Here is a 15,305-nt window from a genome sequence, read left to right as displayed (position 1 = left end):
CCCAAATTTCTCTTTTTGTGGATAATCTCTGACAGTGGTTTGCTAGAGCCCCACAGCCTCGGAAATAGCTTTATAACTTTTTCCCCAATTCCAGATTTCTATAACTTTTTTTCTCATTTTTTTCCAAGAATTTCTTTGGAAATGTGGCATGGTGTAGGATTTGGATGATTTCTTGATTCAACAAAGGTGGTGTCTGACCTGTGAAACTGAACTCAGCATTCCCAAAACTTGCTTTGTGATTCAAGAAGAGGAATTACTTTTTTATATTGGGTCATATAGGTTTGTAATTTTTCCCCCCTTGGTAAATTAAACCATCATTTAGAAACTGCATCTTCTATACTGTTTGTTTGGGTTGTCCCAATGTGGAATTAAATTTGGTCTGATGAAATGAAACATTGATGAGTGCAAAATCTGGAAAAAAACAAAGAAATCATGGTGGGAGCAAATACTTTTTCCCATTGCTCTAAAGTTCTCCCTTAGATGGACTTACCAGCGGAATCATTTTTGGATTTGGAGAGTTTGTCTTCAGAGTCTTCACACTCACTGAAAACAAGATTTAGGGGAGGGGTGGAGTGGTAATTAATATACATGACAATTAATGACCTAATCAATACATTGGTAAGAGGAATTAAAGCCCCCCCCCCCCCCCCCCCCCCCAAAAAAAAAAAAAAAAAAAACTAAACAAAACAAAACTTAAAAACGTACTCAAAACGTGTCATTACAATTTCACACGGGTTCAGGTCATTCCTTTGTATAAAGGTTCACATGGAGGACAATTTATTTTGATGGAAAAAAAACTCCTACAGGCAACTCATTCAATCAACATGCTTTATTTTGTTAAAAAGTAATACGAACAACACAGAGCTCAATTTTAATGGGTGTCTTCCCACCTGCACTGTTTGGCCCACTTTAAAAGGACCAGGCTTCGTTTCTCACGCTGACACTGTTAATGGGATCTGAAAAACCCCGTGTTAAGTGAAATAAAGTGAATTTCCCCAGGAATTGTTAAGCATGTGTAAGTGGGTACCAGAATTTTTAAAATGTGGAAAGCATTTAAACTTCACATTTTTCAGATAAGATTGCTGAAGTATACAAATATACTTAAATCTTTAATGACTAAACCTTATACAGTAACTACACTTTTAACCCTTCCAGTTTTCCATCCCTTGGCCATAGTCAGGGAACACGGAGGTCTGACATACATTTGCACTATTGTAGTCAGCTACTTTTCCATTCACCTGTTTTTATTTTGTGTTTTGTTCATAGATAGTCAGATTTTACAGTTGTCTATTTTTATATATATTTATTTCTTTATTTCATTTTTTACTTGCCACTGAGGTTAGAGAGTCACGTAATTTCAATTCTCTGTCTGTCCTTGCACATGTGGTAGAATTGAAAATAAAGCAAACTTTGACTTTGACTTTGACTTTGACGCTGACCTCGGAGTAATGGCCCTTGAATGTCGAACTAGATTGGAGCTTGTAGCTGACCACACATATTAACAGGTGTTGTGAAGATGTTAAGAGTGATTTTTTAATAAATTGGAATTTCAAGTGTAAATCCCGCTTCTCAGTTTTCATGTTTGGTCAGCTGTGGGCTCCACTCTAGGTCGTTGTCGGAGGAGTAACCGTGGCATGTGGATTAAAGTCAACTCATTTTTTTGGCATGCAGGAAACCTTCACAGTGGATCGCTCTGCAGTATAGCCTAAAAAAAATAAAAACAGAAACGGATACACTGAGAGCACAAAAGATGAAGCACAAAGTAGAGAGGGGACACTGTACATGCAAATAAATCTTGATTTGTTTCCACTATTACAGCTACAAACACATTCTCGTTCAATTATTATTTGGTGTGTTTATTTTGAATTTGGGGTGTGATGTGCATTGTTGACCATGGCAGGACTTTTTTTTTTTTTTTGCCTTGCTCATAGTTCCAGGAATACAGCGTAAGCTGAGCAGTGCTCTCTATTCTCGACAGGCTGAAATGCTCTACATTAGTTGCCTACCAGCCAACGCCCCTCTCTTTTTCCTGTGTGCAAGTATGACGTTCATACAGACATTTGCTGTCAATGTTTTTTTTTCCCCATCAGACCATCCTTTTTTGGACATATTTCTCAATTATCTCAATTATCTCAAGTATCTTTACGCATTCTTCAACTAGTTTTGGCATTTTTCACCTCATCTACAGCCCCAAAGTTTTGGTGACTGAAAATTCGGAGTATTCCCAAGATAGTATCCCTAAAGCTTCCATTTGGAGAATTTGACAAATGCAAAATATTTAGAGACAGACAAAAGAAGCGATAGAAAGACAAAGCTCAGCACTATATGCGTATTTGCAATATCTTAGAGTACATATGTATAATGTATATATATATATATATATATATATATATATATATATATATATATATGTATGTATGTGTGTGTAAGAATATAGATACACACGCACACATAAACACACAAGGTTTTGATCATGGGCGACCTCCGTGTGTGCCGGGTACCTGTTTTAGTTGACGAAAAAAGTTTGTTGTGCTCTTGCCTTTATTGCACTGGGCTTTAAAGGGGCCAAAACATGAAAAGTCAAGTTTTTGGAGCTTGTAACCATGTTCCAATGTTGATTTCTCACCTGAAACCAAATTGTTGTTTTCCTTCATTGATACATTTCTAAGCATTCCTTGTTTATTCCACACTCACACACCGGTCCCACCTGTGCAGATAAAAATGGCTTGAATCGCACTTATGACGACAGGGGCAATTCGTACCTTATCTACACCTCCCAGTACCACCTGTGCAAGACAAAATACAAGCTAACCTTATCCATATCTTTTAGTTTCGTTTTGATTCCAGCGTTTAGGAGGTGAGATTTTGAACCGAGTTGGCCAAGTGAACAGCAAAGTTTCATTTATTTATTAAAAAGTTTTACTGTAGAAAATGCAGAAGTGGCGAAAATGTGTTTTTGGTAGCACAGAGCCAGACATTTAATGTCAGTCACGCGTGTGCGGAACTGCTGTTTTAAATATTGGGTTCATAACAGAGACTGATTTGACAGGTGGAATGTGTGTTAGTAAGAGCGGTGGATTGGCGCTGTTTTGCATTTTAATATCAGTACAAACCCAGTTTTGGCCCTGTTATTCATGCTGTTGGAATAGTCTCCATAAGCTGCGAGCTTATGAGCTGTCAAGACGCTGGATGGATGCATGTTTCGTGGCCCCCGGCATTAAACGACGTCATGAAGGAGATGAGGCAGTCACATGGTAAGAGGTACTGTCTCTGCATATAAGCAGTTTTTACTTCTTGATTAGAAATATCAAAACCATAAAACTCATATTCAACAAGAAATCAAGTTGTCAATGTGCCAAATGTAATTTACGTGCACATATTACATTGTGGAAAATATAAAATATCATGTTATAGGCCCTTTAAACAGATGTTGCAGCGTGGTGTTACATTGGTTGGTGCAAACTCAAGTGTGAGGGATTTGCTCTTTTCAGCAAAAGATTTTGGCCCATCTTACGTTTTTTTGGCCATTGAGTCAGGATAGAGACTTGTCCATGTTCAACAAAAGTTGTGCTTCCCGCCAGTTTCCACAGAGTTACATGACTGAACGCTACTTGCTGATTCCCAGAACGAAGACTTACATTTCCACTTCTTTTGCCATCTGAATGCTGATTCGCCAAATGAGGCCTTTCACCTACCTCCTACCGTGCAACCAATCAATGGACCTGTCTGTTTTGGAGATTAAATTAATATTTTGTAATGTACAATTGTACATAATAAAAGCATTAAATATCACGCACCCCTTTTCTGCAGAAATATCACACTAAACACCATTGAATGGAAAAAGGTACAATCAAGCTTAGATCTCACTTTAGGGGTCTAATTCAGAAAGAATGAAGTGTGGCCACTAAAGGTACCCTCAATTGCAACAAGAGTTTGCTCTGATTCAATATCCCTTTCACAAATATACAATATTGCACTCATGAATGCCAGTGAAAACATGTCCAAAAGGTTTGACAGCAGTGTAGCTTTCCTCTGGTTGTAATAATCAATCCATTCATCCACCCATCTATCCATCCATTGTCTGGACCCGCTTATCCTCACAAGGGTCGCAGGTAATAAGCCACAAATGGCAAAAGATCAATATGAAGAATGAAATATGAAACCTGAAGATTAAAAGTGACTGATGGCAAAGGAAGTTTTTTAAAATGTCCATCAGTTCGAGATAGTTGATCTCTTTCGTAACCATAAACAATCCTTTTTTTTGGGGGGGAGGATTTTTTGCCTATTTTATTTCCTTTCTCCTATTATTTAACATTACAATATCCTTATTAACTTTATTAACATTATTGTATATTCATTAAATAACTAATATTACTTAGTTTGTTGAGAATTTGCTCTCAGGACTGGTTATCTGCACCAAGACTCCGGTGAAAGAGTACGCAAGCCATCACGTTGAACTTCACATTTATTTTGGCTCATGTATGATGTATCATGTAGTATCTGTTGAATAATAAATCAACAACAATCTTAAAGTCAGTCAACTAACATATAAACACTTAATCTGTGAATTTACTATATTTTTAGCGGACATTAGCGGGTTAGCAACAATTAACAACTACTAACTATAAAGTGCAACCTCTACACAAACGAACACATAAATAGAATAAGCGCTCATCGCTTACTAAACATAGGCAGTATCGTGCGTTATCAACATAAATGATAATAAACTATAAATATGAGCTTACGTTGTCATTCACTACGTCACTGTAACGAGCCGAATGACGCACAGAGAATGTAAAACAGGAAACGGAAATGCAAAACGACCCAACAAATTAAAAGCAAGCATTTCAAAATAAGATTAAAAAAAAAAACGTCACAAACTCTAACGCTTGAAGAATTCTTAACATAGTTGTTAACTAATATTACTTCGTTATTTGAATAATACAGTATATAATGTACTTTTTGGCTTTTTCCAATTTTTTTTACATTTTTGCACATTTTTTAAATTACTTTCTATTTTGAAATATTTTTAATTTTTCCTGGAAAAAAACGCGAAGTACTGAGACCGCGATATCTGAGACCGCGAAGTAGGAGGGATCACTGTTTATATAAACAAGCCTTCAAGGCGTTATACTTTAAAATAATAAGAAACTAAATTAAGTTTATAATTATAATAATAGCAAAAACCTGGCACACAGGGCAACACAGCTAACTTACTTGCTGAGTGCAAATCAATGAAAAAAAAAATGGGGGGACAGTTAAAAAAAAAAAAAAAAAAGTACCAGAATCACTCAAAACGAGTATGGACAGAAGTCAAAATGTCAATTTTGGTCATTTCAAACCCAATTTATTACAATTTTTGTCAATCGCATTTTCAAAAATGGGTGTCATTTGACAGCGAGCAAGGTATGTTAAGTGGACGCTTGGTTTACGATGCGTCTGCCTTGGGTTTTTTTTCACCTTATGACGTGGACGGCAACATTTTATTTTGTCCCCTCTTTACGACATTTCTTTTGGCTTACGATACATCCAACATGGTGGTCAGTGTGCATGGATGACCTCCATGTTGGATGTGCTCATGTCTATACACGCGTCACTGCTTACATGACTACAATGCTGGTCTGCTATTGGTCGGAATCACGGTCAAAATGGACGCAGGTTAAAGACTGGATCTCGTCTTGAGTGCTTAAAATAACATTTATTGTGCATTTTACTGCTTAATTCAAACTAACCCTAACACTAACCCTATGGGTCCCAAGATTGCAAGTGATGTTAAAGAGAGAAGTAAGAAGATGAGTTTTACAGAAACCAAACTGGAGATATTCAAGAAATATGAAGAAGGCTAAGCTAGCCTAGGCTAGGCAACTCTCACTAGGGTAAATGGCCATAACAAGCTCATCACTCACACAAAGGTAAATAAATCCTTTCTATGTTTTATTTATGATGTTATTCAATTGTATACATGTATACTGTAAATACATGGCACTTACTATACTATTTTGATGCAAATTTTTAATATGTATATTCAATTTTGATGTTTTTACACGCATTAGCTATTTAACATAGGTTTGGATTGCACGTCATACGGCAAATTCGCGTTACGATCATAACCGCGAAATTGATTAATCTCCTTAACCGGGGGCCCACTGTAATAGGAATCAGGTGAGAATCGTAATGCCATTTCACTCAGGTGCTGATGGGAGGCTGCCGAAAGTACCAGAATCGCTTGAAGCGACTTAGCAGTCAAAAGGTAATTTTTGGTAATTTCAAACTGAATTTATTCCAAGTTTTTGCCAATCGGATTTTTCAAAAACTGGCTCAATTGACAGCGAGCATGGTATATTAGGGGGTGAGAAAAGCAGAGACTTTCATCATGTAGACATGTGGGAAACATTGCCAGTAAATTGAGTCTAAAGTATACAAACGACACTAGTAGATACAAACGATCGACGTTCTTCCAAGCTTTTTTTTTCCAGACTCCTCAACTCTGCGCGTGCTCGCCAGGAGTGATGATGTCATTATGATGCGTGGAGCCGCACGGAAGTCACGGAACATAAACCAAGCTGCCATCTTCTTGCAGGATTTGCTCACTTGTAAATTTCTTAATCTTAATGAAGTCTTAACTTTGCGTTTGCCCCCTGGTGGTAAGATGACTGAAAGTGATTGATTTGACGTATAGATAGTCCGCTTTTAAATGTTATTATTGCCGAGGATCATCTTAATTAATCTTGGCAGCCAATATCGTGCTTGCGATTAAAATTTGTTTAATTAATTGTGCAGCCCTAGCGCAGTGTTGTGCATGAACTAGCCGCTAGATGGAAGCACCCGAGTAATCTGTACTGGCTGACAAAAGCAGTCAGATTATTTTACATAGACAGTTGAAATGATGGGAATGCTTTGCACGATTTGATGCTAACAGCCTGACACTTTTACATATCACTAACAAACCACGCTGACTGAAATGTGTGTGATGATGTCATAACATCACTTCAGCTCAACCAATTTAATGGAGTTATCTAAAATATCTTCTCATATTGAAGAAATAATTGTTTATTATCAAATAAATTATAGAAGTTATACAACTCATAATTAAGTGGAACTGTTATTTGGTTTTTACCCCCCCCCCCCCCCACACACACACACACACACACACTAATAAGAATAAGAATAAGAATAAGAATAAGAATAAGAATAAGAAGAACATTTAATGTATTTTAAATAAAAACAAAAGACTATCCCTGAAGCCCTCCAGGAGAAATACATGATGCTCAGATTACTTTCAAATGACTAGGGATGATTTTGGTTGGGCAGTTGAAGCAGATAAGACAAAGTCGGATTGTAAACACTGCAAAAATAAAAATAAAAAAAAATTAAAAAAAAGAATGCTACTAATCTGTATGCATTTTGTTAAACTATTTAGAATTAGAAAACATTTTAGCTGCATCTCAAAAATGAGTCAGACTCTCCTTTTCTGCTTACACTTGCAGGCTGGATCATTAACTGTTGCAGTCTGCAGAGTAAAAAGAAAACATTTTGAAATCTGGAAAGTTTTATGTCATTTTATGTTACAAATTTTGAAAAGAAAAATGAATCTCGGCTCGTTTTTGTGGACTCAATCTCATGAGACAGCTTGTTTCCTAGGGTTTGTGTCTTGTCCCATCCCAAGCTATGATTGTATAAACTGAGGTCAAATTAAGGCATTGCATTGGAAACAACTAATATTAATGTTTGACAGAGTAAATTAATGATTAAAAATTCCACACACTTAGTGATGCAAAGCCGTGGCCTTTTGTCATAAAATATGGACAATATTACAACAGCGTAGTGTGATGTTTGTATTCTACAATGAATAAAATTGTCACAAGCACACACTTGATTTTCATGCATCAAGCCAGATGTCGGTTAAGCTTCAACTTATGCGGTTGCCTTTGTGTTTGAAACTTGTGAAAGAAGTGCATACACCTGCTCTCAAGCATAAAAAAAATATACAGTGGGCTTCCGGTTTACGAACTCCCCCGCTTGCGAACCTTTCGACTTACGAGTGTGGACCGCAGCTTTTTTTTTGTCCCCAACTTTGTCCCCCCGCGGCACACAGCGGTTGAAAGACATGGATCTAGCTTGATGTTGTGAAGACTTTGCAAACTTTATCTGTTAGACGTGGCTGCTAAAATTGCTAGTGGCGGTAAAGGAAGAAGTAAGAGGATGATGACAATAGAAACCAAGCAGGAGATAATAAAAAAAATACGAAGGAGGCGCACGCATAGTTAACCTTGCTCGTGAGTATGGCCGTAACAGCTCGGCAATCTTCTAAGGGCAAGACTTTCCTTGCCGGGGGACGGACCTCGATCGACAACAAAATGGAGAGACTTCTTCTATTATGGATTAAAGAAGAGGAAATCGCCGGTGATATGTTCTAGTTTGAGAAAAGTTCCCGTTTAAGAAAATAAATAAATAAATTCTGCGGGTTGGTCTCTGCTCCCCTCCGCCTCCACCCAGCTCAAGCCACGTCGCCCCAAAGGTAAATGTCATTTTTCCTTTGAATATGTTATTTAATTTAACTGTACAGTAGATTGTTACTCATTTTTAATATGTGTATAAAGTCGTGATGTTTTTACCTAAGGTTTTTGCACGCGTTGCACGCATTCACTCATTAACATAGGTTTGGATTGCCCGTCATACGAGCAGTTCGAGTTACGAGCGTAGCCGCTGAACGGATTAAGTTCGTAACACGGGGGCCCACTGTAAATTCTAACCAACCCCAGCCAGGACATACCTTTCATCCTGTGAATTCTTTGATCGTTTATGCTTCACTTCACGGGGTGCAGTCTGCACCTTCTTGGGTTTAGAGTCACCATACTCTTCATCTGCAGAGAAACAACATATACTGTATATCCAAGTAACTCTACATTCATGTTCAATAGACCATCCCTCAGATCCACATTAAATGAGTTGACAGGGCCACTAGGGCACTAAGAATTGCGACCCACCAGTGATAAACAGGGCCAGTACTCGTTCTGGCAAGGCCACCAGAATTTGGTGGCCATAAAAAGGCTTAATATGGAACCCTGACATCCATCACTCCAATCAATCCATCTACGACGCGCATCCTATCTTGGGCTCGAGGAAAATTATGATTCTGTAGTTATCAAAGAAACATTATTTTTTAATATGGGAGGAGGTCAACATTAACACAGCTCAATTAATTTCTACAAATCAGCAATTGTTTTTCAGACCCTAATAATTTTAATGATGATAATAATTTCTACAACAATAAGGACGGCACAGCTGCTGGAGTCCTAATAATGAGAACAAATCATTAAATGAATTTGTAACAAATGCAATTTGACAAAAAAAAAAAAAAAAAATCTTCTTGGTTGTATATCATTGGTAGCAGAAGGCTATTTGGGTGAATGGAGAAGTCAAATCCTGTTAAAAAAAAAAAAAAGAAATTAACATTAAGATAAATTAACATAAAGCAGCACTGCAAACATTTGCTTGTGCCAGCAAATGTTGCATTAAGGTCAAGGTTTATTCAAGGCAACAAAAGTTCAAATGTTCTGTTAAAACTGTGACCGTTTGGAGAAAAATGCTTGAGACCTTTAACAAACTACCTTACCCAACACCCTGTAAACATTCACTCCTCAGTAGGGTATAAAATAGAATAGAATGTCTTTACTGTTATTCTGTAGTTGGTATGAAATTAAATTGGGACTGTTTCTTTGATTGTTGATATTAGATAAATATTCATAATAGAATAAATATATTAGAAGTTGTTGTATTTTGACATAAATCGTTAAATGCGTGGAAAAAAACATATCCATGAAAAATCCTAATTGCTAATTAGTAATTAATACAAAAAAAAGAAAAAAAACCTACCTGCATCATCAGACTCGTTGAATTGTGAATAGTTCACCACTTTTCTGTTCCTGCAAGATTAATAAATAAATAAACTAGTTACTGTACTTTCCACCTTTGCACATTTAGGTTCAGGACAAAATCATTTTAGGATCGGATTTTAGATGAAAACCATCATGGAACCCAAACAATACATTTTTCATATTGTCTTTTATTAATATCCATATTTGTTGCAGATTAAGTTGAATATGTTTCAGATTTCCCACATTGTGAGGAGTTGGTGAATGGAAACCAGCATAACGTTGAATGCTCTCAAAGCAGTTTTTCGCTTTCTTTGCAGCTCCAGTTCATTTTGCCATAAGCATCCTAAGCAGCACAGCATCCACTCCACCAAGTTTATGATTGTGTGGACAGTATATGCCTTATGCCAAAAGACAGCAATTAGTTAGAGTCAAATGAAGTGCCTTTCCGTGTTCTTTAACCGGTGCATACAGCTGGATACTTTGACACTCTTAATTGAATCACCTGGAGACATCGTAACCTTTGCATGAGCCTCTCCGTTTTAGTAATATTGCGGGGTTTGACAGGAAAATTTTGTGTGCAGATGTCCATATGGTGAAAATGGGTGTTTGGGTAGGACAACCAACATTTTTAGTAAATAATTCACCCACGGGCTGAACTGTTATGAGCAGTGGTTTCTTGATTTAACAGGTAGACTGGGTGTTACTGTGAGTGCTCTCTTGAAACAATGTCTTTTGCTTCGTTGGCTACTCCAGTTAATTTCAGTTTCAATAAATTGCCTGTGACTCCCATTACTGATTGTTACAACATTAGCTTTTCTATTGTTTCGTTATGGCGGCCAGCTTGAGAACGGCATAAAGAGGGTGCGTAGCCACAAATGCGAGGCGGGGTTTTAGTGAACACGCTGTTTCACTTCCTGGTTAGAAATCCAGCCACCGATAAACTCATATTTCATGAGAATACATTTTCAATGTGCCACAAGGTTAAGATTCTATCATTTATATGCATATATTTAACCACGGAAAGCTTAAAATAGCATGGAATAGGGTCCTTAATTCAATAACACGTAAAGACTTAAAATTATTCATCAGTGCACAGTTCATTTAAAAATGGCAAGTCGTTGAAAAGTCAATGAACATCATTGAACATTAAAATGAAAAGTTCATTGAACTTTTATATTTTAAATAAAAAGGAATAAGTAATCATATTTAAACATGTGTTTCATCATTATATAAGAAAATGCATTCACTGTGATTTTTACATAAAATGATTGTAAATGGCAGCTAACTCGCATGCTTTAAATGGTTTGTGCACGGGGTGGGCAACTCCATTGTGTTCCAGTTTTCTCTCCCTAACACACCTGATCTAAACCATTAGCTCATCAACAATCCCAATCATTTGAATCAGGTGTGTTTGAGAGAGAAAACGGGAAAAAATGCAGGACACCAGCCCCAAAGGCCAGGAATTGCCCACCCCTGGTTAATGTTGTATGCATGTTCCACTGTAATAAGTTGTTTCGGTATCAAATACTGCTCCAAATAGAACAAATACTCAGCAAAACAAATACTGTATCTTAAAAAACAAATGATCAAGAGAAGACGAGGGGGATTATTCAGATTACAGTACAGTATATTAATATAATTCAGTTAAACTAGTAAACGCCCAATTTCAAATGTGACCATCGAGCAGTCATAACGCAGAGTATAAGTCAAAACATCCATCGATTTAACTAGCTCATAAATGCTCGAGCAGCCACTTGGATGCGCGTTAAAGGCAATTGAGCTGCTGCTTCTTATTGCGGCGTGAAATAAACTTCCGGGTCGCGTTCAACGTTTTTGAGGCTCTAAGAACATTTAAATTAAGAAACGGCACTGGAGCATTGCTGCACTCTTGTGGGCTAATGTAAAATCGCATTTAAGCGTGTATTTAATACACTGGTCAACACAAGCCAGACAATTTTATGACAGACTGAGGGCCGGATAAAATTTGACCGCGGAACGTATTCAGCCCCCGGACCAAACCGTATATGTCAGGTATGGAGATATGTTCAAGTAGATCTTGAGCCAGGCCTAGTCGTATACAATGCAAATTAGACCAGAACAAAAAATAAGTAATAATCGACGCGCCCCAAAACCATTGAGATCCTTGCTTTGGTCGAAGATCGCGCGCACGCGAGAACTAAAGCACACATTCATTTCTACATTCTACCCCCCACCCACCCCCATGAAAAGCAGACACAGCAGCCTCCTTAAAGACAATATGGCGGATACGTGCTTCTACGGAGCGATCTGCCAATGTAGTCTACCTTCCACCGTTTGAAGCAGACCTACCTTACTGGTCTTGACATTATGGAGAAACACCGTAAATGTTGAAATAACGATTTCCAGAGGGAGAAGAAAAAGCAAGAGAGAGCAAAATCGACTGTAGAATCTTCTCTGCTGAAATACCAATGCGAGCGAAAGAAGCAAACGAATCCACGTTCGAGTTCCCGCTTGAATCACAAATGTAGTGCCGCTATCCCTTCTAACGTAAACATATGTTTTTTTTTTTGTTTTTTGTTTTTTTTTTTACCTCCAAGTACTCATAACATTGAATAAAACAAACTGAAATTGCATGCTGTGCGCAACCAAACCATAAATTCAAGATGGGTGGGTCATACGAAATATCCGCCCACCCACAGGAGAAGCACGGCCACTCGCTGCTACCATTGGTTTATTTGAATGAACAATGCTTTTTTTCATTGGACGAGTACGCTGCCTTCTGAATAATTCCAACAGTTTGCCTCTCACCTCTTTTTGCTAGGTATGTGGCTGCCCCGAGGATGAATGCAATAACTTTATCACCTCTGTAAATTAGAATCAGGTAATAGATTGACGACAATTGAATAACAAAGTTATCAACCCAAGCAGCACAAATTAATTGCTCTTCACTCCTAATTTGACCTGAACTCAACTTCATTAATTCTGTATTGCATACCGCTTCATAACAGTCATTGCTGTGTAGTAAGTGCTGTGGTGAAATTGGTTAATGTACTGTACATATATATATATATATATATATATATATATATATATATATATATATATATATATATATATATATATATATATATATATATATATATATATATATATATATATTACATACATATTTACATACATATTTACATACATACAGTGACCCAGTCACAACCCTCGGTTTGCAGTCTTTTGTCACAGCTCACTAAAAGAGCTGGCACTTAGCGCTCTCAAAAGACTTCCGAGATTGTCTATTCCTCTCATTACTTTAAAAACTAAAAATAATGGGTAATTTTGAATAACAATGAAAAAAAGATGCATGTCTAATTTGTTCATTTCATGTGATTATTTGCCTGCTCCATAGCACAAAAAAAAATAATAATACAAAAACGCTTAACTTATTTCTAGGGGTGGGGGAGGAGTACCCACACCAAGTGGGCCAATATCTGTCCTTATTGCAAGGTACTGGTTCTCGTGATGGCAGGAAGCAAATGACTCCGGTTTGTGGAATGACCCAATTTACCATTTGAATAGAATGTGAGATTTATCTTAGAGTGAATACAGTATAGAGTGAATCTACTTTGTACACAATACATTACATTGTTATTGCCATGTGCAATAATGGTGACAGCTAAGTATAGTCGGTGGGTATTTTTGTGATTTTTCTTATCTACAATGGTGGTCCACTGATTTAAGACCTTGCTATGCAACCAGTGACGAACAACTTTCCTTGTAGCCAAATAATCAAAGTCAAGTCCAAGTCAATTTTGTTGTCAATTTCTTCACATGTACTTATACAAAGGAATCGAAATTGAGTTTCTCACTATCCTCTGCATTTTACATGTACAGTAACAAAGTGCAGGTGCGCAAGACGAGACAATCTTAAAACTAGATTCTTAACTATAGCAACGTGTAGTATATTAGGGCTACTTTGCCTGGTGTTGCAAAACTAAAAACAAAAACCAGATATGGCAAGAGTACCCAAGACAAGACAAGACATAAATAGTGGCGTATGACAGGACAATCCAACAGGACGAGACGAAGCAAGACAACTCTGATTGTGGTTGTCCCAGCTATGTGCATTTGAGGTCGTTTTTATAGTTGTAAGTGTAATCACTAGTAGAATAGAAGTATATTTATAAATAAATATGGCAGTTTCACGGGTGGGAAGGTGAGGGAGTTCAGCAGCCTCACGGCCTGGTGAATAAAGCTGTTCCTGAGTCTGGTGGTGCGGGCTCCTGTACCTCTTTCCAGAGGGCAGGAGGCTGAACAGACTGTGTATAGGGTCATTTGTATCGGTGACAGTTGTGATGGTTTTGCGGCTGAGGTGGGTGGTGTAAAGGTCTTGCAGGGAGGGGAGTGGAGCACCAATAATCCTCTCAGCTGTCCTCACGATGCATTGTAGAGGCTTTGTCTTATAGTCAGTGCAGCCTCCGCCCCACACGGTGAGGCAGCTGGTGAGGATGCTTTCGATGGTTCTTCTGTAGAATGTGGTCATGATGGGTGGCGCCGCATTTGCCTGCTTCAGTTTGCGCAGGAATTAGAGATGCCACTGTGCTTTCTTGGCCAGAGATGTAGTGTTGGTGGTCCAGGAGAGGTCATCGCTGATGTGCACCCCCAGGAACTTGGTGCTGCGCTCCACTGCATCACCGTCACTGGTCAGTGGGTGGTGTTGGGTGTGGCATCTCTGGAGGCTGACAACCATCTCTTTGGTCTTGCTGATGTTTAGCAGGAGGTTGTTGTCTTTGCACCATCTGGTCAGAAGCTCCACTTCTTTCCTGTAGTGGGTCTCATCGCCGTTGGAGACGAGGCCCACCAGTGTTGTGTCATCAGCAAACCTCACGAGGTGGTTGGAGCTGTGGGTTGCTGTGCAGTCATGTGTCAATAGGGTGAAGAGGAGGGGGCTGAACACACAGCCTTGTGGGGCCCCTGTGCTCAGGGTGATCCTGCCTGAGATATTGTTGTCAACATGCACCGCTTGAGGTCTCTGGCTGAGGAAATCCAGCTGCCAGTTGCAGAGTGAGGTATAGGCCCAGTTTGTCCAGTTTGCAGGTGAGTTGTTGTGGTATTATGGAGTTGAACGCTGAGCTGAAGTCTACGAACAGCATTCACATATATGAGTCTTTCTTGTCCAGGTGGGTGAATACTGGGTGGAGGGCAGAGTAGATTGCATCATCTGTGGATCACTTTGCCCTGTAAGTGAACTGGTACGGGTCCAGGCTGGGGGATAGAATGAACTTTATGTGTGACAGGACTAGTCGTTCAAAGCACTTCATGATGATGGGTGTCAGTGCCACCGGACGATAGTCGTTGAAGCAGGATGGGGAGAATTTCTTTGGCACAGGTATGATGGTGGCAGCTTTGAAGCCTGATGGCACAATGGCTTGCCTCAGGGAGGTGTTAAAGATGTCT

General features: G+C 38.5%; 1 protein-coding gene across 6 annotated transcripts in view; it reads right to left on the bottom strand.

Annotated features, from left to right (window-relative positions):
* nucks1a (nuclear casein kinase and cyclin-dependent kinase substrate 1a) overlaps positions 1 to 12,533 on the bottom strand; it is a 72,182-nt gene extending 59,649 nt beyond the window's left edge. For 2 of the 6 annotated variants that reach the window (XM_088423762.1, XM_088423765.1), the window contains exons 1-5: positions 12,207 to 12,533; positions 9,877 to 9,926; positions 8,988 to 9,426; positions 8,774 to 8,864; positions 491 to 543 (exon numbers count right to left, since the gene is read on the bottom strand). In XM_088423762.1, the coding sequence (XP_088279888.1) occupies positions 491 to 543; positions 8,774 to 8,864; positions 8,988 to 9,072 (229 nt within the window). In that variant the 5' untranslated portion in view covers positions 9,073 to 9,426; positions 9,877 to 9,926; positions 12,207 to 12,533. The remainder of the gene's footprint in view (positions 1 to 490; positions 544 to 8,773; positions 8,865 to 8,987; positions 9,427 to 9,876; positions 9,927 to 12,206) is intronic. The other 4 variants (XM_088423763.1, XM_088423767.1, XM_088423764.1 and 1 more) reach the window with 3 other exon arrangements.
* Positions 12,534 to 15,305: the final 2,772 nt, after the last annotated feature.

The sequence above is a fragment of the Hippichthys cyanospilos genome, chromosome 9 (assembly GCF_059441005.1).
Source record: "Hippichthys cyanospilos isolate Australia breed blue-spotted pipefish chromosome 9, RoL_Hcya_1.0, whole genome shotgun sequence".
NCBI classification, from domain to species: Eukaryota; Metazoa; Chordata; class Actinopteri; order Syngnathiformes; family Syngnathidae; genus Hippichthys; species Hippichthys cyanospilos.
Note: the sequence above shows the minus strand (reverse complement) of the source record. Positions and strands in the feature narration are given on the sequence as shown.